We start from the raw sequence: 26,867 nt of genomic DNA, 5'->3' as shown, positions 1-26,867 counted from the left end.
GCAGCTCCACCGCGCGCCACCGTGCCCACCACCACGACATCACCGTCACCGCCGTCCCAACACCTAGCAAAACAAACCAAGAAGCAAAGAAGCAAAAATCGCAAGCAAAAAAAGAGAGAAAAAAGCTTCGAAAAAAGAGAAAAGATGAGGGAAATGAGAGGAAGAGAAGGGAAGCGTCGGGAGCACATCAGCGGGCAGTAGCAGCAGTGGCGTCGACGGCGGTGGAGGAGGCTAGATCCGAGAGAAGAAGAAAAAAAGAAAGAAAGAAAGAAGGAAGAAGAAGAAGAAGAAAGAAGAAGAAAGAAAATAGAAAAAGAGAAAAAAAAGAAAAGAGAAAAAGAGAAAAAAAAAGAAAAAGAAAAAGGAAAAAGAAAAATAATAAAGCAGTCGGGTCGAACCGACCCGACCCGTCCGGCCGCCCAAGGCCCGACCCAGCAGCCTCCTGAAAAAAAACCAAAAACAAAAAAAAAAGAAAAAAAAAGAGAAGAAACAAGCCCAAAAAAAAAGGGGGCAAAGTAGCCCAGAAAAAAAGAAAGCAGGCCATTTTTTAGCAAGCCCAACGCACCAGCCCAGCAGCCAAGCCCAGTGCGCAGGCAGCCCAACAGCAGCCAGCAGGTGTGCAAGCCCAACAGGCCGGCCCAACAGAAAAAAAAGAGAAAGAAAGAAAAAAAGAAAGAAAAAGAAAAAAAGGAAAAAAGAAGAAAAAAAAAGAAAGAAAAGAAAGAAAAAGGTTCAATTTGCGTAACCCATTGGACGAAGCTCGTGTTTTCAGATCTTTTCGGTAATTTCGTTTATTTCTCTTTTAATTTAATGCTTGTATTTTTATGATATTTCGTTTTAATATTAATAGCACTTTATACATTTTTATATTTTTGTATTTCATATTTTTAATTTAATTTAATTTCAATTTTTTTTAAATTTAAATAATTTCAATAAATAAGGCAACGAATCGATTTAACATTAAATCGATGATTTCATCGCTATGTTGGGTGAATATCATCGGTTTGTGTTAAACACGATACGCCCTTTTAAAAATAAATCGAAAATATTCTAAAATTCTCGTGTTTTTTTAAATTCTCCTATTTTAATAGAATCACGATTAAATATTAAGTTGAATCGATTTAGCACTAATTCGATGATTTCATCGCCATGTAGGGATGAATATCATTGATTCGTGTTAAATACGGTACTTTTTAAAAAAAATCGTGTTTCAAAAATTTTCGTGTTTTCAAAAACTCCCGTGTTTTAAAAATTTCCGCGTTTTCAAAAACTCCTGCGTTTTAAAAATTTCCGTGTTTCCAAAAATTCCCGTGTTTCAAAAATCTTCATGTTTTCAAAAATTTTCTTGTTTACAAAGGTTCCGGTGTTTCAAAAATTTTCATGTTTTCAAAAAAAATCACGTTTTCCAAAAATTTTCTTTCAAAAATTATCGTGTTTTCAAAAACTTTCGTGTTTTGTAAATTTTCGTATTTTTTAAATTCTCGTATTTCATAAACTTTCGTATTTTTTGAAAAAAATCCTCGTGTTATCAAAAAATAAGAGAAGAAAATCTATTTTTTTCAAAAATTTTCGTATTTTTTAAATTCTCGTGTTTTGTAAATTTTTATGTTTTTAAAATTCTCGTATTTCAAAAATTTCCGTGCTTTTAAAAACTTTTCTTGTGTTTCACAAATTTCCGTGTTTTATTTCGTGTTCTCAAAAAATTCTCATGTTTAAAAATTGTCATGTTTCGCAAATTTTCGTGTTAAAATTTTTTTTCAGGTTTTCAAAAATTTTCGTGTTTCCAAAATTCTCGTGTTTCAAAAAAAAATTCCGCATTTTCAAAAAATATTGTGTTTCAAAATTCTTGTGTTTTCAAAACAAGAGATTCTCGTGTTTCAATCGAATCACGATTAAATATTAAATTTAACTAGTATTTTTGAAAATTAAGACAACGCGCGTTTAACGAGATACCAATTTGGGGCGTCGCGAGGGTGTTAATACCTTCCTCGCGCGTAACCGACTCCCAAACCCTAATTTTCTCTGGATTTTTACGTGGACCTAAAATTACCTCTTTTTTAGAAAAGTTTAAAAATAAATTTTTCTTCTAAAAAGAGAATTTTGTAGGTGTCCGATCACACCTAGAAAAAAGATCGGTGACGACTCTTTTTCAAATAAAGTTGAGATTCAATTTTCAAATTTTCAATAATCACTTCGACTAGCGCCCGTGCACGAAATTTTTAGGTCGCTATAGCTGGCGACTCCACTGGGGATATTTTTGAGAGTCGAGTCTGAAGTTAAACGCGTGTTGTCAAAATTTTCAAATTTTCTTGTTCAAATTAATTTTTAATCGTGATCCTTTAATTTTATTTTTTGAAAAGTCATTCATTTGCATTCGGTTTTTTTTTAATTAATATTTTTCTAACTTGTTTTGTCTTTCTGTTTTTTTTTCAGCTTTAAGTCTTATGTTTTTTAGTTGTTTTAGTAAAAATAAAATTTAAAAGGTTTGTAAGTTTCTCCTCACACATCGTGCACTTGCATTTTTGCATAACATGAGCTCTCTACCCGGGTTTCGTCCGTTTAAGTGGAAGTAAACGCTACGCCTTCGTGAGTTAACTCGTCCCTCCGCACAGGCTAGTAATTACTTCCGGGTTACATATGACTTATGCTTTCGTAAGTTAACTTGTCCCTCCGCATAGGCATAAGTAAATGTAATCCCTCGAATTGAACTCGCAAACCCATGATGGGCGATAACCGAGGCTCCGTACTTACCTTAGTAGGTGACAGTATGGACAATTCGAGTACCTTTCTAGAACCGAAGCCACATATAATGAACCGTACGAGCCACCCAATTAGAGCCATGCCGAACCTCTGTCCGTTTGATAGTTACCAAAATAAGTACACGGGAGAAACGCCTCTTACCTTTTATTTCTTTTACATTTACACTTATTTACAAATAAATTGAGTCTGTTTAATAAATTGGGCCGGATAGATTGTCTGATGGTATGTGGGGTAGGTTTCTTGTAAAGCATGTTGGGGCAAAAAATAAATAAATAAATAAATGTGGGTCTGTTCCACCAAATTACATGATTGAATAGCTTAATTTGTTAAATTTTCCATAGTCTTTATTTTTCTTTTTTTCCTCTGTTTATTTCTATTGTGATTTCTAACCAAGGTTATTTGTTCTTCATTTTATTTTTTTTCATCATGCATCATAGACATATCATTATGAAGGTGTTGGTTAAAGATTGGTTGCCAAAAACGGATTTTTGATGAAGGAGTCAATTACACGAGTAATTGAGAAAAATGTTGTAGTCCGAGATTGGTCTTTGAGGACTCAAAAAGTAAAAGGGGACAGTTTAAAGGAAGGATACACCTCTGATCTTCCCGAGCGTGTGACTTTGAATGCTCGTCAGAACGATCTCGAAGACTTGACTGGGATTTGGAAACAGTGAGACTCAGGCACTAGAGGCATTTTCATTGGCAAAATATTTTGTAATGGACTCTTTTGATTAATGAAACGCCAAAATATGGGGCTGTCTTGAAATCAACACCAAATACTTGTATATTTATTCATGACTAACATTCACTTGTCATTCATTCATTCATTCATGCATTGCATGTACATATCACCCTTACCATTCACTGAGGCTAAATCAGTATAATCCACAATTGCGACACAAGTCTGGAATCACGTCGTCCTTACAGGACATGTCTAAGAACTAGAGCTATGGATGTTAAACTCAATGAGAGTGATACAATTGAGGATGTTTCAATGATACGTTATTGTCCCTTAAGATTTGTTTTGAACAATTGGACTGCTGTGGACTTTCTTGTAGTTTTTAAATCCTCTCCAGAGTAATGCTCAATGTTACTTCTCTATTTATTTTGTGTGCCCCTAAATAGTGGGATTCCTTTTGTAAGAGCTTATGTTTGCTCTTTATCATTTCAATGAACATTAATGAAGATGTATTTTGTTATGATCTTTTCATTTTTATCAGTTTCAAAATTACCCCCGTCGCTTCATATCCTTTCTCTCCATGAATCTCATTCCATAACATTGCGTGTGTTGATTCCAATACTTTGATGCTCCTCCATAGTTTTCTTTCCCATTCACCTTTCAGGTGCTCAGATATCAATGGCATGAATAATCCTGTTATGAATCTTGAAATCAATTTTGAGAAGGCTGTTTGTTTAGGAGAATTCGAGGCTGACGAAAATGTTGAAGATTGTGTCTCGTCTCCTGACTTACTGAGAATGGTGGAACAAAAAGAGAAATAGATCCTACCCCATCAAGAATCTGTTGAGGTAGTGAACTTGGGGAATGAAGAAAAAGAAACAAGAAGTGAAGATTGGGACTTCCATTTCAGAAAACACAAGGCAGAATTTGATCGCCTTGCTCCGGGAGTATAAAGATATATTTGCCTGGTCGTATCAGGACATGCCAGGGTTAAATAAGGATGTGGTCGTTCATAAGCTCCCACTGAAACCAGAATGCAAACCTGTTCAACAGAAGCTAAGAGGGATGAGACCTGAAATGCTGTTGAAAATAAAAGGAGAAGTCAAGAAACAATTCGACACTGGCTTCCTACAAGTCTCCAAATATCCAGAGTGGGTGGCTAACATAGTCCCGGTACCGAAAAAAGATGGCAAAGTGCGAATGTGTGGATTATCGTGATCTGAATCAAGCAAGCCCTAAGGATAACTTTCTTTTACCACACATCGACACTTTGGTGGATAATACGGCAAAGCATTCTCTATAAAGATGGCTCCCGAAGACATGGAGAAAACTACATTCATAAAAATGTGGGGGGCCTTTTGCTACAAGGCAATGCCGTTCGGATCAAAGAATGCTGGGGCAATATATCAGAGAGCCATGGTGATGCTGTTCCATGACATGATGTACAAAGAAATAGAAGTTTATGTCGATGATATGATTGCCAAATCTTGGGAATAAGAAGAGCATGTTAGGAACCTCAAGAAGCTGTTCGAAAGATTAAGAAAGTTCCAGTTGAAACTTAGCCCGGCCAAATGTACGTTTGGGGCTACCTCAGGAAAACTTCTAGGTTTCATTGTTAGTAAAAGAGGTATCGAGGTTGATCCAGATAAGATAAAAGCTATATAAGAATTGCCTCCTCCGTGCACACAAAAAGAAGTCAGAAGATTTTTAGGAAGGTTGAATTACATTGCCCGATTCATTGCTTAACTTACCAATAAGTGTGATCCAATTTTTCGACTCCTTCGAAAGCATAACCCGGGAGAATGGAACGAAGAGTGCCAAGTGGCCTTCGATAAGATAAAACGGTATTTGTCTAATCCTCCTCTTCTAGTACCGTCGACCCCTGGAAAACCCTTAATATTGTACCTAACCATGTTTGAGAACTCAATGGGTTGCGTACTGGGGCAACATGATGAGTCAGGGAGAAGAGAAAAGGCAATTTACTACCTCAGCAAGAAGTTTACAGAATAAGAGGCAAAGTACCCTTCAATTGAGAAGTTTTGTTGTGCTTTGATTTGGACGGTTCGAAGGCTCAAGCAATACATGCTATATCACACGACATGGTTAATTTCAAAACTGGACCCAATAAAGTACATGATGGAGTCACCTGCACTCTCAAGGAGGATGGACCGATGGCAGATCCTATTGACTGAGTATGACATTGTATATGTGAGCCAAAAGTCGATAAAGGGAAGCGCGATAGCTGACTTCTTGGCAAGTCGAACAACAGAGGAATACGAACATTTGAGATTTGATTTTCCAGATGAAGATTTGATGTGCATTTCAGAAAAAGAGGGCGAGTCATCAAAAGGAAAGTCATGGAAGATGAGCTTTGATGGTGCATCAAATGCATTTGGGCATGGGATCGGAGCAGTCTTAGTGTCACCTGAAGGGGACCATTACCCACTCACTGCCATATTGGATTTCTTCTGTACCAATAATATAGCGGAGTACGAGGCTTGCATCATGGGGCTTCGTGCAGCTATCAAAAGGAAGATCAAAATTTTAGAGGTGCATGGGGACTCAGCATTAGTCATTTATCAAATTCGTGGGGATTGGGAAGTGAGAGATCCAAAATTAGTCAAGTACCACGATCTCGTTGCGAAATTGGTCAAAGAATTCAAAGAAGTGACTTTTAAGTACTTTCCACGAGAGGAGAACCAATTAGCTGATGCCCTAGCCACCTTGGCTTCGATGTTCAAAGCAAACAGAGAAACTGAGATAATGCCCATCCAAATGAGTATATATGAGACCCCTGCACACTGTTTTAGCATTGAGGAGGAGTCAGATGAACGACCATGGTTCCATGATTTCTTGGAGTATATCAAGAATCAAAGGTACCCCGAGCAAGCAAACGAGAATGACAAAAGAACAATCAAGAGAATGGCGATTAGATTTGCTCTTGACGGGGATATTCTATACAAAAGGGGAAAAGATCAAATGCTCCTGAGGTGCGTGGACGCTGTTGAATCTAGAAAGATACTTGAAGAGGTTCATGAAGGAATTTGTGGAACACATGCCAGTGGTTTCACCATGGCTAGGCAGATTATGAGACTTGGTTATTATTGGCTGACAATGGAAAGGGATTGCATTGGTTACATACGAAAGTGCCACAAATGTCAAATTTATGGCGACAAAATTCATGCAGCTCCATCACCCCTTCATGTCATGACTTCTCCGTGGCCTTTTTCTATGTGGGGCATAGATGTTATAGGGCCAATTTCCCCGAAAGCTTCCAATGGACATCGATTCATCTTTGTGGTTATAGACTACTTCACAAAATGGGTAGAAGCCATTTCGCTTGCTAATGTGACCAAGGCTGCAGTCTGTAGGTTCTTAAAAAAGGAGATCATATGTCGATACGGTCTGCCTGAAAGAATCATTTCAGATAATGCTTTAAATTTGAACAACAAGATGATAAAAGAAGTATGTGAGCAATTTCAGATAAAGCATCATAATTCTTCACCCTATCGCCCGAAGATGAACGGAGTAGTAGAAGTGGCTAATAAGAACATTAAGAGGATTATCGGGAAGATGAATGAGACATATAAAGACTGGCACGAGAAGCTACCATTTGCTTTGTACGCGTACCGCACCTCTGTGCGAACATCTACGGGGGCAACTCATTTTTCTCTAGTCTACGGAATGGAAGCTGTTCTGCCCATCGAAGTGGAGATCTCATCCCTACGTGTCTTGATGGAGACAAAACTAGAAGAATCAGAATGGGTTCGAGCTCGATATGACCAGCTAAATCTTATTGAGTGAAAACGTTTGAAGGCAATTTGTCATGGACAGATGTACCAGAAGAGAATGATCACGGCCCATGATAAAAAGGTGCGGCCAAGAGAATTCCGCGAAGGGGAACTGGTACTAAGAAAGATCCTCCCAATACAAAAGGACTTTCGAGGAAAATGATCACCAAATTGGGAAGGGCCATACGTTGTAAAAAAGGCATTCTCAGGAGGGGCTCTTATTCTCACTGAGATGGACGGGAAGGAATTACCTAATCCAGTGAACTTAGATACTGTGAAGAAATATTATACTTAAAAAAACAAAAAAATAAAAAAAAGCAGAAAAAAATAGAAAAAAAAATAGACAAAACAAAAAACAAAAAGGGGAAAAAACAAAAAGGGGAAAAAACAAAAAAAGAAGAGAAAAAAATCAAGATGAAAACCTGAAAAGGGCATCTTGATGAACAAAAGGGATTAGGATGAAAACCCAAAAGGGCGTCCTAACAAAGTGGGCTCGGGCTTAAAGGAGCAAAGTGACTTGAACGGGGAGTTGAACGACGAAGTCGCTATATTTGAAGCATTCTCAGAAGCTCGAAATCTTCTATACAGAAGCCGTGCTCGAAAGGATCCTGGACGAAGAAACGTGGAGAAGTTCATGCATTGGATATCTGGAACATTTCTTGCCATTGAATTCGCTTTCTTTTCTTTATGACGATTCATTTGTTAAACTTTTCTTGTCAATTTCCTTTGTTTGTTGCTTTTAAAAAATGAATGCGAGGTATTTCTTTCATGCCTACTTTGTCTTTTGTATGCATCTCGTGTTTGATTCATTTAAATGATAAATAGTAAGATGACATACTCTAAACAAAGGGAATGTTGAGCATTAACTGAATGAGAACTTGATAAATACAAGGACCCTAAAGCAAGAAAAAGTTCAACAGGGGGCAAGAGGGTGATATACGAAGAAATGTGGGTTACTCACCAAACTTGAGGATGAGTACAAAACTAGAGAGAAAAGTCAAGAATTGAGGAAATGAATGCGGACCCTCACAAAAATCAAAAGTGGGGCACGTGACAAACAGCCCACGGTGCATTACATGATCATGTAAACACAAAAGCATTTAGGACAAACATGTGCATATTGTAATAACATCATACATGACATATACAGGTATACCAATAGAGCAAGGAATACTAGGAGAAAGCTGCACAGAATCAATGAAGAAGAAGGTTTTTAGTTTCACTTGAGGTTTTTTTGAAACCCTGTTTCTTTCAAGAAATATTTTTAAAATTCTGTTTTTTTCAAAAAATCAACTCATAATACAGAAGTGAGTTGAGCCTCGGGTCACGCTGAGGTATTTTTTCAATTTAATTTCTGATTTTTCAAAAAATCAACTCATAATACAGAGGTGAGTTGAGTCTCGGGTCACACTGAGGTATTTTTTTAATTTCTGCTTTTTTCAAAAAATCAACTCATAATACAGAGGTGAGTTGAGCCTCGGGTCACGCTGAGGTATTTTTTTAATTTCTGTTTTTTTCAAAAAATCAACTCATAATACAGAGGTGAGTTGAGCCTCGGGTCACGCTGAGGTATTTTTTTAAATTTCTACTTTTTTTCAAAAAATTAACTCATAATACAGAGGTGAGTTGAGCCTCGGGTCACGCTGAGGTATTTTTAATTTATGTCTTTTTTTAAAATCAACTCATAATACAGAGGTGAGTTGAGCCTTGGGTCACACTGAGGTATTTTTTTTAATTTCTGCTTTTTTCAAAAAATCAACTCATAATACAGAGGTGAGTTGAGCCTCAGGTCACGCTGAGGTATTTTTTTTAATTTCTATTTTTTTTCAAAAAATCAACTCATAATACAGAGATGAGTTGAGCCTCGGGTCACGCTGAGGTATTTTTTTTAAATTTCTGCTTTTTTAAAAAAATCAACTCATAATATAGAGGTGAGTTGAGCCTCGGGTCATGCCGAGGTGTTTCTTTTAAATTTCCGTTTTTCAAAAATCAACTCATAATACAGAGGTGAGTTGAGTTTCGGGTCATGCCGAGGTATTTCTTTTAAATTTCCGTTTTTCAAAAATCAACTCATAATACAGAGGTGAGTTGAGCCTCGGGTCATGCCGAGGTATTTCTTTTAAATTTCCGTTTTTCAAAAATCAACTCATAATACAGAGGTGAGTTGAGCCTCGGGTCATGCTGAGGTACTTCTTTTAAATTTCTGTTTTTCAAAAATCAGCTCATATTGCGATAGGTGAGTTGAGCCTTGGACCATGCCGAGGTATTTCTTTTAAATTTCTATTTTTCAAAAATCAACTCATAATGCGAGAGATGAGTTGAGCCTCGGGTCACGCCGAGTTATTTTTCAATTTATGTTTTTCAAAAATCAACTCATATTCTGAGAGGTGAGTTGAGCCTCGGGGCACATGTCGATGTATTTTCGATTTTTGTTTTTCGAAGATAAACTCATAATCCAAGAGGTGAGTTGAGTCTCGGTTCGCACGCCGAGCTGTTCTCGATTTCTGCTTTTCAAATAAAGAGGAAATTTTGGATGGTCGAACAAAATTCAGTGCTTTTTAGTCTTTGGTCTATCCCTGTTTCACAGCGATGAGCAAAGAGAGACAGCTGTAATCACTGAATTTTGTCCGAGATTAATTTCGTGTTAAAAAAAAAGAATTTTTAATTTTTTTTTGCATTTTAACCCCTGTACTTTTCAAAATTTACATTTTGACCTTAAAATTTTCTAAAATTTACATTTTGACCCCAAAAATTTCTAAAATTAAATTTCGACCCTTATACTTTCTCAAAATTTCACTTTGACCCCTAAACTCTTAAGAAATTACATTTTAGCCCATATTTTTGCTAAAATTACACTTTTGCCCCAGAAGCTTTGCATCATATGCAATTTAGTCCTTATGGACTTGTCAAATCACCCATGCGGCAGCCGAGCTACTCCAGCAGCCTCCCTAGGCCATGATTGCTCCTCTGCCACCTGAAAACAAAGAGAAAGGAGACAAAGTGAGGAGATTAAAAGGAGGAAATTGAAAGGGAAGAGGGGGAAGCAAAAAACCAAAAAAAAAAAAAAAATTTGAGCAAAACAAAACACAAAAAACAGCAGCTCCACCGCGCGCCACCGTGCCCACCACCACGACATCATCGTCACCGCCGTCCCAACACCTAGCAAAACAAACCAAGAAGCAAAGAAGCAAAAAATCGCAAGCAAAAAAAAGAGAGAAAAAAGCTTCGAAAAAAGAGAAAAGAGGAGGGAAATGAGAGGAAGAGAAGGGAAGCGTCGGGAGCACATCAGCGGGCAGAAGCAGCAGTGGCTTCGACGGCGGTGGAGGAGGCTAGATCCGAGAGAAGAAGAAAAAAAAGAAAGAAAGAAAGAAGGAAGAAGAAGAAGAAGAAAGAAGAAGAAAGAAAAAAGAAAAATAGAAAAAAATAGAAAATAGAAAAAGAGAAAAAAAAAAGAAAAAGAAAAAGGAAAAAGAAAAATAATAAAGCAGTCGGGTCGAACCGACCCGACCCGTCCGGCCGCCCAAGGCCCGACACAGCAGCCTCCTGAAAAAAAAACCAAAAACAAAAAAAAAGAAAAAAAAAGAGAAGAAACAAGCCCAAAAAAAAGGGGCAAAGTAGCCCAGAAAAAAAGAAAGCAGGCCTTTTTTTAGAAAGCCCAATGCACCAGCCCAGCAGCCAAGCCCAGTGCGCAGGCAGCCCAACAGCAGCCAGCAGGTGTGCAAGCCCAACAGGCCGGCCCAACAGAAAAAAAAGAGAAAGAAAGAAAAAAAGAAAGAAAAAGGAAAAAAGGAAAAAAGAAGAAAAAAAAGAAAGAAAAGAAAGAAAAAGGTTCAATTTGCGTAACCCATTGGACGAAGCTCGTGTTTTCAGATCTTTTCGGTAATTTCGTTTATTTCTCTTTTAATTTAATGCTCGTATTTTTATGATATTTCGTTTAATATTAATAGCACTTTATACATTTTTATATTTTTGTATTTCATATTTTTAATTTAATTTAATTTCAATTTTTTAAAATTTAAATAATTTCAATAAATAAGGCAACGAATCGATTTAACATTAAATCGATGATTTCATCGCTATGTTGGGTGAATATCATCGGTTTGTGTTAAACACGATACGCCCTTTTAAAAATAAATCGAAAATATTCTAAAATTCTCGTGTTTTTTTAAATTCTCCTGTTTTAATAGAATCACGATTAAATATTAAGTTGAATCGATTTAGCACTAATTCGATGATTTCATCGCCATGTAGGGATGAATATCATTGATTCGTGTTAAATACGGTACTTTTTAAAAAAAATCGTGTTTCAAAAATTTTCGTGTTTTCAAAAACTCCCGTGTTTTAAAAATTTCTGCTTTTTCAAAAACTCCTGTGTTTTAAAAATTTCCGTGTTTCCAAAATTTCCCGTGTTTCAAAAATCTTCATGTTTTCAAAATTTTTCTTGTTTACAAAGGTTCTGGTGTTTCAAAAATTTTCATGTTTTCAAAAAAAATCACGTTTTCCAAAAATTTTCATGTTTCAAAAATTATCGTGTTTTCAAAAACTTTTGTGTTTTGTAAATTTTCGTATTTTTTAAATTCTCATATTTCATAAACTTTCGTGTTTTTTGAAAAAATCCTCGTGTTATCAAAAAAAAAGAGAAGAAAATCTATTTTTTCAAAAATTTCTGTATTTTTAAAATTCTCGTGTTTTGTAAATTTTTATGTTTTTAAAATTCTCGTATTTCAAAAATTTCCGTGCTTTTAAAAACTTTTCTTGTGTTTCACAAATTTCCGTGTTTTATTTCGTGTTCTCAAAAAATTCTCATGTTTAAAAATTGTCATGTTTCGCAAATTTTCGTGTTAAAATTTTTTTTCAGGTTTTCAAAAATTTTCGTGTTTCCAAAATTCTCGTGTTTCAAAAAAAATTCCGTATTTTCAAAAAATATTGTGTTTCAAAATTCTTGTGTTTTCAAAACAAAAGATTCTCGTGTTTCAATCGAATCACGATTAAATATTAAATTGAACTAGTATTTTTGAAAATTAAGACAACGCGCGTTTAACGAGATACCAATTTTGGGCGTCGCGAGGGTGCTAATACCTTCCTCGCGCGTAACCGACTCCCGAACCCTAATTTTCTCTGGATTTTTACGTGGACCTAAAATTACCTCTTTTTTAGAAAAGTTTAAAAATAAATTTTTCTTCTAAAAAGAGAATTTTGTAGGTGTCCGATCACACCTACAAAAAAGATCGGTGGCGACTCTTTTTCAAATAAAGTCGAGATTCAATTTTCAAATTTTCAATAATCACTTCGACTAGCGCCCGTGCACGAAATTTTTAGGTCGCTACACATCGGAGGTTGCCTGTCACTACTACAATCATGGGCACGGTTTCGCTTTCCATTTCTACGTCCTCGAGTGAACCACCCATATACATTCTCACTCGTAACGAGGTAAATTTTATATTACATTTTTGAATTATTATGTAGATTTTGTAAGAATAAAAGTATGCTAAAAATTTATTTAATTAGGTGGAACCATCCGGCAAGTTATCGTGGATTACCGTCTGAACTTAAAGATATACGGCTTCTATTGGAGCAACGGTCGGAAGCAGAAGTAAGTATTATTGCAAATAGATATTTCCATACATTCGCTAGTCGATTGATATTTAGTATTTAGTATTTAGTATTATGTATATAACTAATATTTCTATCATGTTCATATAGTTTCAACGGACACTATACGAGGATCCGGTAATTCGGGCAGTAATCCCGGAAGAGTTTTTACAAAATCCGAACGATTGGCACGCGAAAGTGGTGTTGATCAACTATGCAACCGTGGAGCCCCACTAAACAGATAGAGTGCTACAACAGTTTGGATGTAGACAACCGATTCCTGCGGACCTTGAGGTGTTTGACGATCACCACAAAATCGACCTTCGGCTATTAGGTACAGATTGGCCTAGATACTGGTCCGAGTACACGGAAATGTGGGAAAATCAGCATGAATATCTACCTACTCGGGAACAAATCATCATTCTGGAGTTAGCGTGCGTTCCAGAATACATGCCATGGTTTAGGATCCATGGCAAGCTGTATTTACTTACGCCAGAGGAGAGGCAGCGGCAAATACGTGTCGGAAGGGAAAGGCGCGGGCCTCTAAATCCAAGACGAGAAGACTACGAAGGCAGCCCCTCAACGACGCCCAGACAGTCACCCGACTCATCATTAGTGGCCATGCAATCACCGTCCCCAACGAGAGCACCGACGCAGTCACCTGACGCAGCAATTCAACAGATGATACCCACGCAACCGTCTTTCCCTATGATGCCAAGTGTGTTTCCTAGCCCTTATATGTACCCTAACCCTTACATGTATCCTTTTTCGAATCCTATGGCAGGTTGGAGCCAAATGCCCGGTTCAGCTCCATTTCCTGTTATGCCGAGCGGACCGCCGATATCTAGGCCAGCGGTGCAGGAGGGATCGCAAGAGGGCCGTCGGGGAGCTCTCCTTTTTACCACTCGCCACCAACGTATGGCTTTCAAACACTGTCGCCGTTCATGATCCAACATCTCCACATACGCTATTCTTTGAAGGTGGATCATCGTCCCAAGTCCGACAACCAGATGTCGAACTGGAAGAACCACAATCACCACCGAAGGAAGAACAACCGCCGCTGGAAGCTAGAGGAAGGAGGAATCCAGCGCGTAACCGTTGATGGCCGCCATATGAAACTGAATCCCCCGGCATAGACATTGATTACCGTATTTAAATTTATTATCTGATGTAATAAAATAGAAGTTTATTTAATATAATAAAATAGAAGTTCAATTTGATGTAATAAAAACCCTAATTTATTTAAAAACCCTAACTTAATTAAAAACCCTAACCCTAACCTAACTTAATTAAAAACCCTAACTTAATTAAAAACTCTAACCCTAACCTAATTTAATTAAAAACCCTTACCCTAACCTAATTTAATTAAAAACTCTAACCCTAACCTAATTTAATTAAAAACCCTAACCCTAACCCTAACCTAATTAAAAACCCTAAGTTAATTAAAAACCCTTACCCTAACCTAACCTAATTAAAAATCCTAACTTAATTAAAAACCCTAACCCTAACCTAACTTACTTAAAAATCCTAACCCTAACCCTAACTTAATTAAAAACCCTAACCCTAACCTAATTTAATTAAAAACCCTAACCCTAACCTAATTTAATTAAAAACCCTAACTTAATTAAAAACCCTAACCCTAACCTAATTTTACATAATTTGATAATTTTACTAACCATTAACACAATTGTTGGACTTAATAATTTTACATAATTTGATAATTTTACTAACCATTAACACAATTTTTGGACTTAATAATTTTACCTAATTTAATTAAAATTTTTTTGGCTTAATAGTTTTACATAAGTTTAAATAATTTGATAAAAAACCCTAACCATTAACACAATTTTTGGATTTAATAATTTTACATAATTTGATAATTTTATCTAATTTAATTAAAAAAATTTTGGCTTAATAATTTTACATAATTTTACATAATTTGATAATTTTACTAACCATTAACAAAATTTTGGAACTTAATAATCTTACATAATTTTACATAATGTTAGATTTGGTAAAATGTTTTGACTGGTACTAACAATTAAGAAATTAAACTAATTTGATAATTTTACTAACAATTAATACAATTATCAATTAATAATTGAATAAAATAATTTTTTTCTAAAATTACATTCAACTATTGCGATTAGGGCATGATCGACTTGTATGGCCTGGGTTCTTACACTATCTGCACAACTTCTGTTGACTAGCTGTTTCTCGGATATCTATATTGTTCCGTATTCTAGTGGAGCAAGGTCGACCCTTTGGTTTGCGACGCAATTCTCTATCCGGTAACACCTTAAAAGGAGCAAGAGATACGGGCGGCCACTTACGTTCATCTGGGACCAGTGGGAAAACGTGTCTCCATACGTTGTACATGTTTTCTAATTTGTACACTTCATCCACATAACTCATCGGATCCAGACGGAGTTTCTGACAAGCTGCAATAACATAAGCGCATGGATAACGAAGTGCATCAAACTTCCCACAGTCACAAGTCCTGTTTCGCAAGTGTACACGATATTACCCGCCAACAACACCTTGGTGCGGTCTGTCAAACTCCGTCACGCGTAACCACAAATTGTCTCGATCGTGACACTGTGTGCATGATGTTTGCCCTCGCCTTCGCCTTGTTAATTTCTTGAACTACCTTACTACACCATACATGGCCACCCTGCATCTGGCCTGCATAAGTTGCTGCTTGCTTTGGAAATAGCACCGCCAAACGAAAATATGTCTCTCGCACAACCGATGTTATCGGTAGATGGCACGTTCCTTTAAGAACAGAATTTATGCATTCTGCCAGGTTCGACGTCATATGGCCATATCGTAGGCCTCCGTCGTATGCTTGTGCCCACTGTTCGAAACATATGTTACAAAGGAAGTCCGCCCCTTCTCCGTTTTGGGATCGTAAAATTGCCAACATCTCGGCAAAATGATCTTTATTTATTTCATACCCTGCCAATATAAGATCATAGCGAATATTTTATACCACTTCTACCAATAAAACTAATTCAAATTGACAAACGAAATAATACAGTTATAAACTAAATACCCATGTTGGTCACTTGTCGTCGTTCGCTCTTAGATGGATATTGCCTGTAGTAGTTCGAAGCAACGTGTCTTAGGCAATATCTATGGGTGTGCGCTGCCACAAGCTTCCCTCTCGATCAAATGCAGCTAGTATACCGGCGCCTCGATTTAAAATAACACAGATATCAGGTTGGGGGCACACATGCCTCCTTAACCTCGAGAGAAAGAAATTCCAATCATCAGATGACTCCCCCGGTGTTATTGCAAATGAAATTGGAAAAATTCTCCCACCGCCGTCCTATGTCACTGCAACTAATAGCCGATGAGTATACCTACCAAACATGAAGGTACCATCAATTTGTACCTACGGCTTGCAATATGGAAATGCATCTGAGCATTGCTTAAAGGTCCAAAATAGGCGTTTGAACACTTGGCATCCACGTAGCAATCGGCCGTTGTAGTACGCATGTTCCGTTTCAAAGTCTGTGATGGCACCTGGGACGTATCTCTCTAGCACCTAACACCACTGCCATATTTCATTATATAAGGCGTCTCATCCACTATGCATCTTCTCCAACGCCTTCTGCTTAGCTATTCAAGCCTTGCGGTAAGAGGGCGTGTACCCCATTTGGCTACGGATATTGGCAATTATCACCAGCACTGAAGTCCTAGGATCTGCTTTTATCGTGGACAGTATCAAGCTAGCTAACATAGCTGAATCCATTTTGGGATGATCTTGTGAAACACCTACAGAGGAAGTACATTAAATAATGCAACATTGCAAAATAAAATTATTATTCAGATACATTCGCGCTGACGTAAACGCAATTTCTTGAAAAATAACCCATTCCAATAAATAATCAAAAAATCAACCCATTTCAATAAATATTAAAAAAAAAACTTTTTTAGTAAATTGCCCATTTTAGTGATGTTCAATAAATTTTTCAGCATTTATCGCAAAATTGTAGGTCTAAATGCAACTAGTAAAATAGAAAAATGAAACAGACAAATATATAGAAAAAAACAAAGTATAGTTCCGCAAGATCAGACACAAAACTTGACTAAGACGCCTTGGCAAACCAAAGCATCTCAAACTTTAAAAATCCTACATAAAACAGGCAAAAACTTCAAACCACATATAACCAAAGATAAAACACTCAATCTGCTTCACGGCTAAAACCTTTTGGCCTCTTCACTTCTTCTTAGCAGCAGACTTGGTGACCTTGGCACCGGTTGGGTCCTCCTTCTCGACACTCTTGATAACACCCACAGCCACGGTCTGACGCATGTCCCTCACAGCAAAACGACCCAGGGGTGGGTACTCAGAGAAGGTCTCCACAACCATGGGCTTGGTAGGAATCATCTTAATCATACCAGCATCACCATTCTTCAAGAACTTGGGTTCCTTCTCAAGCTCCTTACCAGATCGCCTGTCAATCTTGGTCAAAAGCTCAGCAAACTTAACAGCAATGTGTGATGTGTGGCAGTCAAGGACTGGAGCATATCCATTTCCAATTTGTCCAGGGTGGTTCATAATGATGACCTGAGAAGTGAAGTTGGCAGCCTCCTTAGCAGGGTCATCCTTGGAGTTGGATGCAACAAAACCACGCTTGAGATCCTTAACAGCAACGTTTTTAACATTGAACCCAACATTATCACCAGGAAGTGCCTCTGTAAGAGCTTCATGGTGCATCTCAACTGACTTAACTTCGGTTGTCAGACCAGAAGGGCCAAATGTCACAACCATACCAGGCTTCAAGACACCGGTTTCAACACGACCAACTGGAACAGTTCCAATACCACCAATCTTGTACACATCCTGAAGTGGGAGACGGAGAGGCTTGTCTGAAGGCCTCTTGGGCTCATTGATCTGGTCAAGAGCCTCAAGAAGAGTAGGGCCCTTGTACCAGTCCAAGTTGGTAGACCTCTCAATCATGTTGTCACCCTCAAAACCAGAAATGGGAACAAATGGAATCTTGTCAGGGTTGTATCCCACCTTCTTCAAGTAGGAAGAGACTTCCTTCACAATTTCATCATACCTAGCCTTCGAGTATTTAGGGGTAGTGGCATCCATCTATAAAGAAAAAAATTAGCACAACAAACATTAGCATTGAAGTACTCCAATAACACGAAATGAAAACAGATAATGATTTTTACCTTGTTGCAACAGCAAATCATTTGCTTGACACCAAGGGTAAAAGCAAGCAATGCGTGCTCACGAGTCTGACCATCCTTGGAGATACCAGCCTCAAAACCACCAGTGGTGGAATCAATAATCAAAACAGCACAGTCAGCCTGTGACGTACCAGTAATCATATTCTTGATAAAGTCACGGTGTCCAGGTGCATCAATCACAGTGCAGTAGTATTTCGTGGTCTCAAATTTCCACAAGGCAATATCAATGGTGATACCACGCTCACGCTCAGCCTTGAGCTTGTCAAGCACCCAAGCATACTTGAATGACCTCTTGTTCATCTCAGCAGCTTCTTTCTCGAACCTTTCAATCACACGCTTGTCAATACCACCAAGCTTGTAAATCAGGTGGCCAGTGGTGGTTGATTTCCCAGAATCGACGTGGCCGATAACCACAATGTTAATGTGAGTCTTTTCCTTACCCATTCTGATTCACTGTACAGAACCACGAAAACAAAAAGAGGGGAACAGTTAAATCAAAATATTTTCAAAAAAAAGTACATTTGAAATTTCACATGGATCATAAATGTAAATATTTTAAAAACTGCTAGAAAGCAGATCTCTAAAGTCAGAGCTACGCTGATTCAAATTAATAAGTCAGAGATGAAGAAAGACATGGTCTCAACTAAGGTTATGCTGAATAATAATAAAAAAGCCGATGAGAAGACAATACCTTAACCAAGGCAAACAGTATCATCCCGAAAAATAAGTAAACAAAATATACAGCAAAATAATTTCAGATCACCTTATTATCTTAGATTCAATCCAATAAAAACAAGATCTGTCCCGAAATCAACATTGAAAGAGAAAACAAAAATCGAATCTCAAATAAAGATTGAAATCAACAAACAAATCACAAATTTCAACACAAAAGGAATCCATCTACACATATAAACAAAGCCTCATATCATTATCTTCGATAAAATAATAGAAGAACAGAAGGGAAAATGGGATGAGAGAGACTACTAACCTTGAAATCGAGGTAACAAAAAGCAATAGACGGCGAAGGAAGGAACAAGAAAATGAAAATGAAGAACTGGGCTAAGAGCTAAGGGCTCTGCCTGCTATATATATTGAGCAAAAGCAACAAGAGCTAGGGTTAGGGTTACACAAGGAGATTCAATTAGGGCAGTTTTACGAAATTGTCCTTGCATTTCGTTTCATTGACTGCAGTCAAAGCCGGGGGTTCTCTGGGAATTCCGTGGATACTAAGCGCATCTAAACTACTGGCGAAACGTCGTCATTTTGCATTCCACTTATTTATTAACAAACCTTTTTTGTCACCAATGACACATTTAATTATTTCATTTTAATTAAATAAAGTAATTATTATTTAAAAATATACAATTAGTTTTTTTGAAAAGGATTATACAATTAATTTTATTTATTTATTTCACGTAAAATAAAATAATTTATAATAAGATATTATTCATCTATAAATTTTAATAGTTTAAATAATATTAGTGCAATTCAATATGAATATAAAATCTTAGTTAATATTTATTGAACTTTATTTTTTTTAAGATTTAATGAGTTTGAATAATTTTGAGAAATTGTAAAAATATCATTTGTTTATTATATTATAAAATCCGACGTTTTGATATAATTTATTAGTATATTACTATTATTATGTGATAATATAAAAAGTAATAGTAATTAACTATTAGTTAACATGATAGCATCATATTACTTAACTTAGATATAACTTTTATAAGTTTTATCAAAATAATAATAATCAAATATATAATTGATTAATAAAAATTTTAATTTTTAAAATCATTTAGTATAATTACATAAATTAAAAATAATAAATTTCACATTTATTTTTTAAAAGGCATCATATACACAACTATATCTTTATTAGAAAAAAATTTATTGCCATGTACAAATCTTTTAATTTGGTTAAAATTAACTTTTTTTTATTTATCGAAAATGAAAGAGAAAACAGAGGAAAATAAAAATGGAGAAGAAATAAAATAAATTTTTTGTATTTATGTAATGTTTTTGTATAACAATATATAAAATAACTACAATCATTTTTATTGTGTTAAAATCAAAATTTCTACGAAACTTCATTCTTACTAGAGCTAATTTAAGTTACAAAATGATATATTCTAATGCGAGATGCTCGCATTGTGATAACTGCATGTAAGTCATAATAATGCAAGTCTCAAGACTCAATTTCAAGCTCATGAATGTGATGGACTTATACTACCTCAAAGCTCAATAACATAATCAAAGGTCAAGCAAATCAAACCAAGATTCGATTAAAAATAATAACTGAGGATGAATCTTTTCGAGGAAAAGGAAAATACATGCATGGAATGACTGAAATTTATTAAAGTCAATTCAACTAAACTGTCAATTTTCAAGCTGAAAATATTAGTCAACTTGCGACAAATTTTTGGATGGGATTCAGGCATTTATGGGCTTAGATGTCTTAATAGTGATTGAAGAACTATATATTATCTTCGAAAATTCACTTTGAATCACTCGATTTTGAGTTCGGAGCTTAAGTTATGACTGTTTCAGTGAAAATTGCGCGAGCAGAATTTCTGGACGGGGATATTATGGAGATTACGAGTTTCGGGCTTTTTATTCAAGTTTAAACCATATTGGGTTTGAGTTTCAGACTTAATTTTTATTATACATGAGCCTAATATTGTATTTATTAAGTTTTATTATTTTATTATTTATTTATTCCGAATTTTAGATAATTTTTAAGTATTTTAAGTTACTTACGAGTTTTATATCAACAAGAAGGTTTAGCTTAAAACTATTTGTTGTTTAGATTAACTAGAGTTTCAATATACTTTAGAGTTTTATTTAGATGTATTTAGCTAGCCTATATAAAAGTCTCTTCATTGTACATAATCAAGTAATTAATTAGTAATTCACTTTAAGTTTTCTATTTAAAAATTTCTTTTGAGTTTTCTTTTAGAAGTGATTTAGTAATCTTTTCAGATTGTGGGGATCATCTTTAAGTTTTTTCTTACCAAGTTTTCTTTCTTAGGGGAAAAATTAAAGTTGTTTAAAGGGGTTGTAGTTCATCTTGCTTCCAAGGTTCCTTTAAAACTTTTATACGCCATTTTTCGTCAATCTTCTTTTTTCTTTTTTATTCTATTTTGTTCTTGTTTAATTATTCAAATCTTTGATTTATTTATTTATTTATTTATTTATTTCCTATTTTAATTAATTATTTTAATTGATTCTATTTAATTTTTTCTAGATCCAACTTAGATTTGTTTACATTTTAGGTTGTATCAAAATCTAAATTTCTTTCCAATTATCTATAGCCCTAAATTAAATCCACAACTTGGATAAACTTACGATCTTGCTCCTCTCTCATCCCTACCACATGACTACCATTTTGGTAAAGAGGTCTGGTTTAGGTTGGCATCATGTGGTTTATTAATAATAAGAAGACATTGTCATTTACTGGATTTTTAACCTATTTGGGAAATATAAACGTGATCACAAACTACAAATTTTAGTAGCCATTTGGGTCTTATGATACTCTGGAAACATTTGTATTCATGAAGGTGAAATTACATCTACTCATAAAGTGTTTACCTTCAGGGCACGTTTGGTTGGGGAGAATAGAATAGAACTGTAATGGAATAGAGCTGTAATAGAATAGAATTGTAATCAGTAATTCAGTTGTTCGGTTGAATGGAATAGAATAGAGTTGTAATAATATTCTTGTGTTTAGTTGAATGGAATACATGTTGTAATAGCATAAGGAAAAAGACTTAAATGACCAAAATATCCTTAGTAGAATTTTTTTAAATAGATGATTATTGTTTTTAAATTTTAATAAGATTATTATTAAATATAATTTAATAAAAAATAAAAAATAATGTAATCATATTTTAACATAATTATTATTAAATATAATTTAATAAAATAATATATAATTTGATAACATTCTTAATATTATTATTAAAATATGAATTAATAAAAATCATAATATATAATATTATAAAAATAATATATAACTACTTTATTATTTTAAACACATATTTAATGTGCTAAATGTTCCATTATCCATTTGTTTTTTCCTTGCACTCTTTTTCTTCCTTTAATAAATTTCTTTTATCTTTTATATAATCTTTAATTGAGTTAATTGGAAGATCCATCTACAACCATGGCTGAATCAACAGATTATCATCTTTATAAACATATCATTTATATTTTTATATAGTTAAATTAAAACACTTGTTCCTTATCAACAGATTACCATCTTGCACACCCTCCTTTCCTAGTGTATCCTTTAAGTATTGAGTAGTAGTAGCCACCTCCTCAGGAGTGACTTTCCCGTCGTGATCCCTGCAGGCATAGAGCATTTTTCATAAATCTGACTACATAGCTCTTGTAGTAATTAATATGCCAGTAACTATGCTCTTGTGATGATTGATGTGAATAACAATACTAAAATTCCATTAATCCCATTTGATAACAGAACATAACATCATAATAACAAAACATTACACTGTTAGCACAACAGCAAAGGACATAACCAAGACACGAGAAAAGGAAACAATCCAAAAACAAAGTTTCACCTGTCAGGTACTCGCCAACGATCACCAATTTTGGCATCTACATCATCTATTTCCTTCTCAAGATTTTGGAGCATAGCATCAACTTAAGGAGTGACAAGAATGGTAAATACTTTTCTTTGAATTACATCTGATAAGAAAAGATAAACTGTCAGAAAAGACTTGGTTCAAATAAGTCATACTTTTTCAATAAGCACTGAAGAAACCTCATCACTATCAGACACTTCACCAGAATGGTCAGTTTCCTCTCTTGCAACTCTATATGCCTTAATGGCATCTTTTTCACCATCTGTACCCTTTTTGTCTACCATGCTATTATAAAGTTCTATCTGCAAAACTGGCAAAATCCAACATCAGCAAAAAATAAATGGATACAAACAGAAAAAGAAAATTTACCATTTCTTTAATGATTTTTCCAAGTTAGAAGTTCCAAATAAAGACTAAAAAAATTTTCTACTAACCTAGCAAAGTCACAACTGAAAAGTCAATGCTTAAAACATCTAGTCCAAAAGAATGAAAGAATGGCATTGCACAAATACTATGTTTTATCTATTACACTAGCTCAATTTGACTTCTGAAGAAAACTATTTAAAAATAATGCATTGACCTCATTCCCTTGCAGTTCTTTACAATAACCAAATAAAAAAATATCAAAGTTAATAACATACCTCCTTATTTACAAGACCAAGGAACTCTTCTCGCTCTCTGCTCACAGAATGCATATTAAGAACAAACTGAAGTCAAATCCATATTGCAAGTGGCAATGCTAGGAAGATAACAATAGAAGAACAGAATCAACAGATAACGGTCACAGACAAAAATCTTCAAATAGAGTCCTTACAGATGCTAAAGCTAAAACAGCCAATGCGCAACTGATTTGACAGAGCTGATCTCTTTTTTCTAACGCTCTTACTATAGCATGTTCTTGTGCTTCTCTAGCTGTTGGGACATTCATCTCTTTCAATGCCACATCCTCTTTTCTAGCCTTAGATTCCTTCATCCTTGCCAGTTCTTCTTCTTCTTTCTCTTCCTCCTCCTACAAAGGTACCAATTTAAAACAACTAATGAAATTCAAAGAATTGCATAAAACTAGGAATATTACTTTTGAGCTTTTTTTTAAAGCTAAGCAGAAAACTTCAAGACTAAATGCCTCTATTTTAAACTAAGATTATACTGAACTCCTTCATAGCAAGCAGGGTCAGCTCAGCCCCATAAGAGGCAAAAAATAATAAACAACTTACAATAGAGTAGACTATTCATATGAAAAATAATATAAAACATATTCCTTTTTCAACCTTGATTAGTTCTTCCTGCATCTCAAGGTACTCCAGCTTCCTTCTCCTTTCTGAAACAGAATCTTCAGATGGTAAAGCTGTAACACCAACAGTATCCACAACTTCATTAGGTAAAGAAGAAAGCGTAGCCTGAATAGCATCTTCCGGCTTCAGCTTTCCTGATACAGTGAATGCCCTACAAGGGAAATCAGAAAAAATACATATTAAGATTAAATTAGGAAAAAAAGAAGCAATGAGTATCAACTGTTGAACTTCAGTGCCAGCAAAACATTGCAGAAAGACTACATAAAACACAACTCCTGTGATGCCTATGATTCCCCCTAAAGAGGAAAATTTCTTCCACGGGAATTCAGAATCAAAACTGAAATTCGAAAGATCAGAAGGTATTTCTATAAATCTAATGAAAAATAACAATCCAAAATCAACATTTAGAAACTTGAAAGAAAATGGAGGAAGAAAAGTAATGGGAAATTGGAAGGAGTAGAAAGAGGTACCCTTAGACATTCTTGAGGGTTTGATTAAACCTGTAATCAAGGCTTTCTTTGTTACGTTGATCTCTTTCGCCATGGCTGCTGCTGTTGTTCTTTCAAACCCCTCTTCTTGCTCACTCCAAACGTTCTACACAGGTATATTGGGAAAATGGTGAGGGTAAAGAGAAAGTAAGAAGAGAAAGTTTAAATAAAACAAAAAAAATTCATACTCACACGATAATCTTGTATATTACTGGAAGCATTGAATAGCCATTCATTAGAGATGGCATTGAATTGCTATTCAATGGTTTTGAGGAATCAGGCTGTAATGGCTATTTAATGGAATAGGTTTTACAGCCAACCAAACCCTTGAATAGTTTTACTGTGTTGAATAAGGGAGGAATAGCTAAGCCATTCATGTGAATCAAATAAGGCTTCATTTTGGGTTACTGGAAAGAGATATTGGTTTTGAGTGAGTATTTGCAAGAGCTCAATGAAATTCTACACTATAGGCGATAATGTTATCACTGAAGACGAAATCAAGGCTCTCATTAAAGGGAGTGAGGGAGTTTACAAGCCTGTTGAAGCTTACCTCTTGGCTAATCCCGAAGCCTGCAACTAGGATATAAGTTGCTTAATTTGAATTCTTATGCTTGCTTTTAAAGAGGGGTTTGATTTTAATGTTGTGCTTTTGATATTTTCTTTTTCATCTTAAAACCTATATTGTCTTCTGGTTGCTCAGTAAGAATGATGGTGGTGGTGATCGAACTTTGATCATCTTTGATATATAATGAAATAAATAAATATATAAACTGGCAAAAAAAAAAATCTATACCCAATATATATTTTACAGTTTTCATGGAAGACTACAAATTTTCTTTTGTATATCTTTTGGGTTTGCAAAACTTTGAGCTAAACATTTTTTTAATTGAATTTATATTCAAAATCTAAAATAAAAATAAAAATCATCCCACGCTTTCTAATAATAGCTAATCCATAATGACCAAAGCTCAGGTGGTCTTTTCCCCTCTCCCCAATGTTGGTCATAGTCAATTTCGTCACCGGACTCCATGCAGAATAAAAAACATGGAGGGCACTTTTGGTTCACTAGAATGGAATAGGGCTGTAATGGAATAGAGTTGCAATGTAATAAAGCTGTAATGGAATAGAGTTATAATCAGTAATTCAATTGTTTGGTTGAATGTAATGGAATAGAACTGTAATAGTATTATTGTGTTTGGTTGAATAGAATAGATATGTAATAGCATAAAGAAAAAGAACTAAAATGACCATAATACCCTTACCATAATTTTTTAGATATGGTTATTAAATTTTAATAAGATTATTATTAAATATAATTTAATAAAAATAAAAATAAATAATTTAATCATATTTTAATATAATTATTATTAAATATAATTTAATAACATTCTTAATATAATTATTTTTATATTTAATTATATTAAAATATTTAAAAAAATTATTTAGTGTATTTTAAAATAGTACACTATTATTTGAATGCATTGCTTCTCAAGTTATCTCAATTTTATGATTTCAACTAAAGTTTCATAGTCGCTTGATCTACCCGTCTTATTAGCTGTTGATCACTACATGCACGAATAGGTTTAGGGTCCTTTACGAATATGAAGAGTGTTTTGAAATGGAGTTTTGCACTAGACTAGGTGTTTGTTATTTACATTGATATTTTAGAGATCGAAACAATGAAAATTGAAGAATAAAAAGCATGGATCTATAACATTTACATATTTTAAACATCATACAAATAAAAATTTATTTTAATATTGTATATTTACAATAATAATTTCTTGTATATATATATTTCAATTGTCTTTCATTATATTACTACATTAATTATCTAAAATACATATATTTTAGTAAATAATAAAAACTAATTATATATATATTTACATGCAATATACGTGATAAAAAATTAGTATATATAAAATAACGAGTCTAGGTAAACTTAGTACTGATGAGAATACTATTTATTGTTGGTCCCATTTTTAGAATTAATAAAAATAGCTTGTCAAAATTTTGAAAACAACAATGAGAGTTACCACCAATAATTTAATTTAGGTTTGATTGGCCACCTCAAGAATATTTATCATTTTAATAAAACCTTTAAAAAGTAAAAATTATTAAAATAAAATTTTTTGGTCTACAAAATTAATATTCAAATTTGGGAGTTCGATTATGGGTGAGGAAAGTGTTGGTACCCTTAAGACATCTATTAATAAAAACAACACTATTTAATCATATGATATCTTTAACTTGATTTAATGAATTTAAAATTTGTTATTTAAAAAAAAAAAAACTTGCATAATGAATTTGTTTACGAAATGAGAATTCCAACGCAAACCTGACAATAATTCTCCAATTATGAAATAAAAATTTATCTCATTCATAGAAAGGATATTCGATTACGGTGAAAAATTATTAAAGGTTTCAACGAAAACATGACAGTACCTCTAAGT

The 26,867-nt window shown here is 34.7% G+C and overlaps 3 protein-coding genes across 5 annotated transcripts; 1 reads left to right on the top strand and 2 right to left on the bottom strand.

Annotated features, from left to right (window-relative positions):
• Positions 1-5,575: 5,575 nt before the first annotated feature.
• Positions 5,576-7,921, top strand: LOC107921699 (uncharacterized). The gene is made up of 4 exons (XM_016851523.1): positions 5,576-6,643; positions 6,923-7,204; positions 7,274-7,345; positions 7,688-7,921. The coding sequence occupies exons 1-4, from the start codon at positions 5,576-5,578 to the stop codon at positions 7,919-7,921; spliced, it is 1,656 nt and encodes a 551-aa protein (XP_016707012.1).
• Positions 7,922-16,844: 8,923 nt separating this feature from the next.
• Positions 16,845-19,159, bottom strand: LOC107922028 (elongation factor 1-alpha). Its single transcript, XM_016851852.2, has 3 exons — positions 19,019-19,159; positions 18,013-18,483; positions 16,845-17,929 (listed from the first exon to the last, which is right to left on the bottom strand). Exons 2-3 carry the CDS (start codon positions 18,472-18,474, stop codon positions 17,048-17,050), a joined length of 1,344 nt encoding a protein of 447 aa, XP_016707341.2. The 5' UTR covers positions 18,475-18,483; positions 19,019-19,159; the 3' UTR covers positions 16,845-17,047.
• A 3,011-nt stretch (positions 19,160-22,170) lies between these two features.
• LOC107921216 (uncharacterized) lies at positions 22,171-25,205 on the bottom strand. Of its 3 annotated transcripts, XM_041087213.1 has the most exons (7): positions 24,607-25,205; positions 24,397-24,520; positions 23,903-24,077; positions 23,276-23,643; positions 22,790-22,936; positions 22,611-22,693; positions 22,171-22,377 (listed from the first exon to the last, which is right to left on the bottom strand). In XM_041087213.1, exons 4-7 carry the CDS (start codon positions 23,327-23,329, stop codon positions 22,245-22,247), a joined length of 417 nt encoding a protein of 138 aa, XP_040943147.1. In that variant the 5' UTR covers positions 23,330-23,643; positions 23,903-24,077; positions 24,397-24,520; positions 24,607-25,205; the 3' UTR covers positions 22,171-22,244. The 3 variants fall into 3 exon arrangements, with proteins under 3 accessions (XP_040943147.1, XP_016706584.1, XP_016706585.1); XM_016851095.2 differs by lacking the exon at positions 24,607-25,205 and having other exon boundaries at positions 24,397-24,583; XM_016851096.2 differs by lacking the exons at positions 23,903-24,077; positions 24,397-24,520; positions 24,607-25,205 and having other exon boundaries at positions 22,790-22,944; positions 23,276-23,441.
• Positions 25,206-26,867: the final 1,662 nt, after the last annotated feature.

Source organism: Gossypium hirsutum, chromosome D01, assembly GCF_007990345.1.
Source record: "Gossypium hirsutum isolate 1008001.06 chromosome D01, Gossypium_hirsutum_v2.1, whole genome shotgun sequence".
Lineage (NCBI taxonomy): Eukaryota > Viridiplantae > Streptophyta > Magnoliopsida > Malvales > Malvaceae > Gossypium > Gossypium hirsutum.
This window is presented reverse-complemented; position numbering and strand designations above follow the sequence as displayed.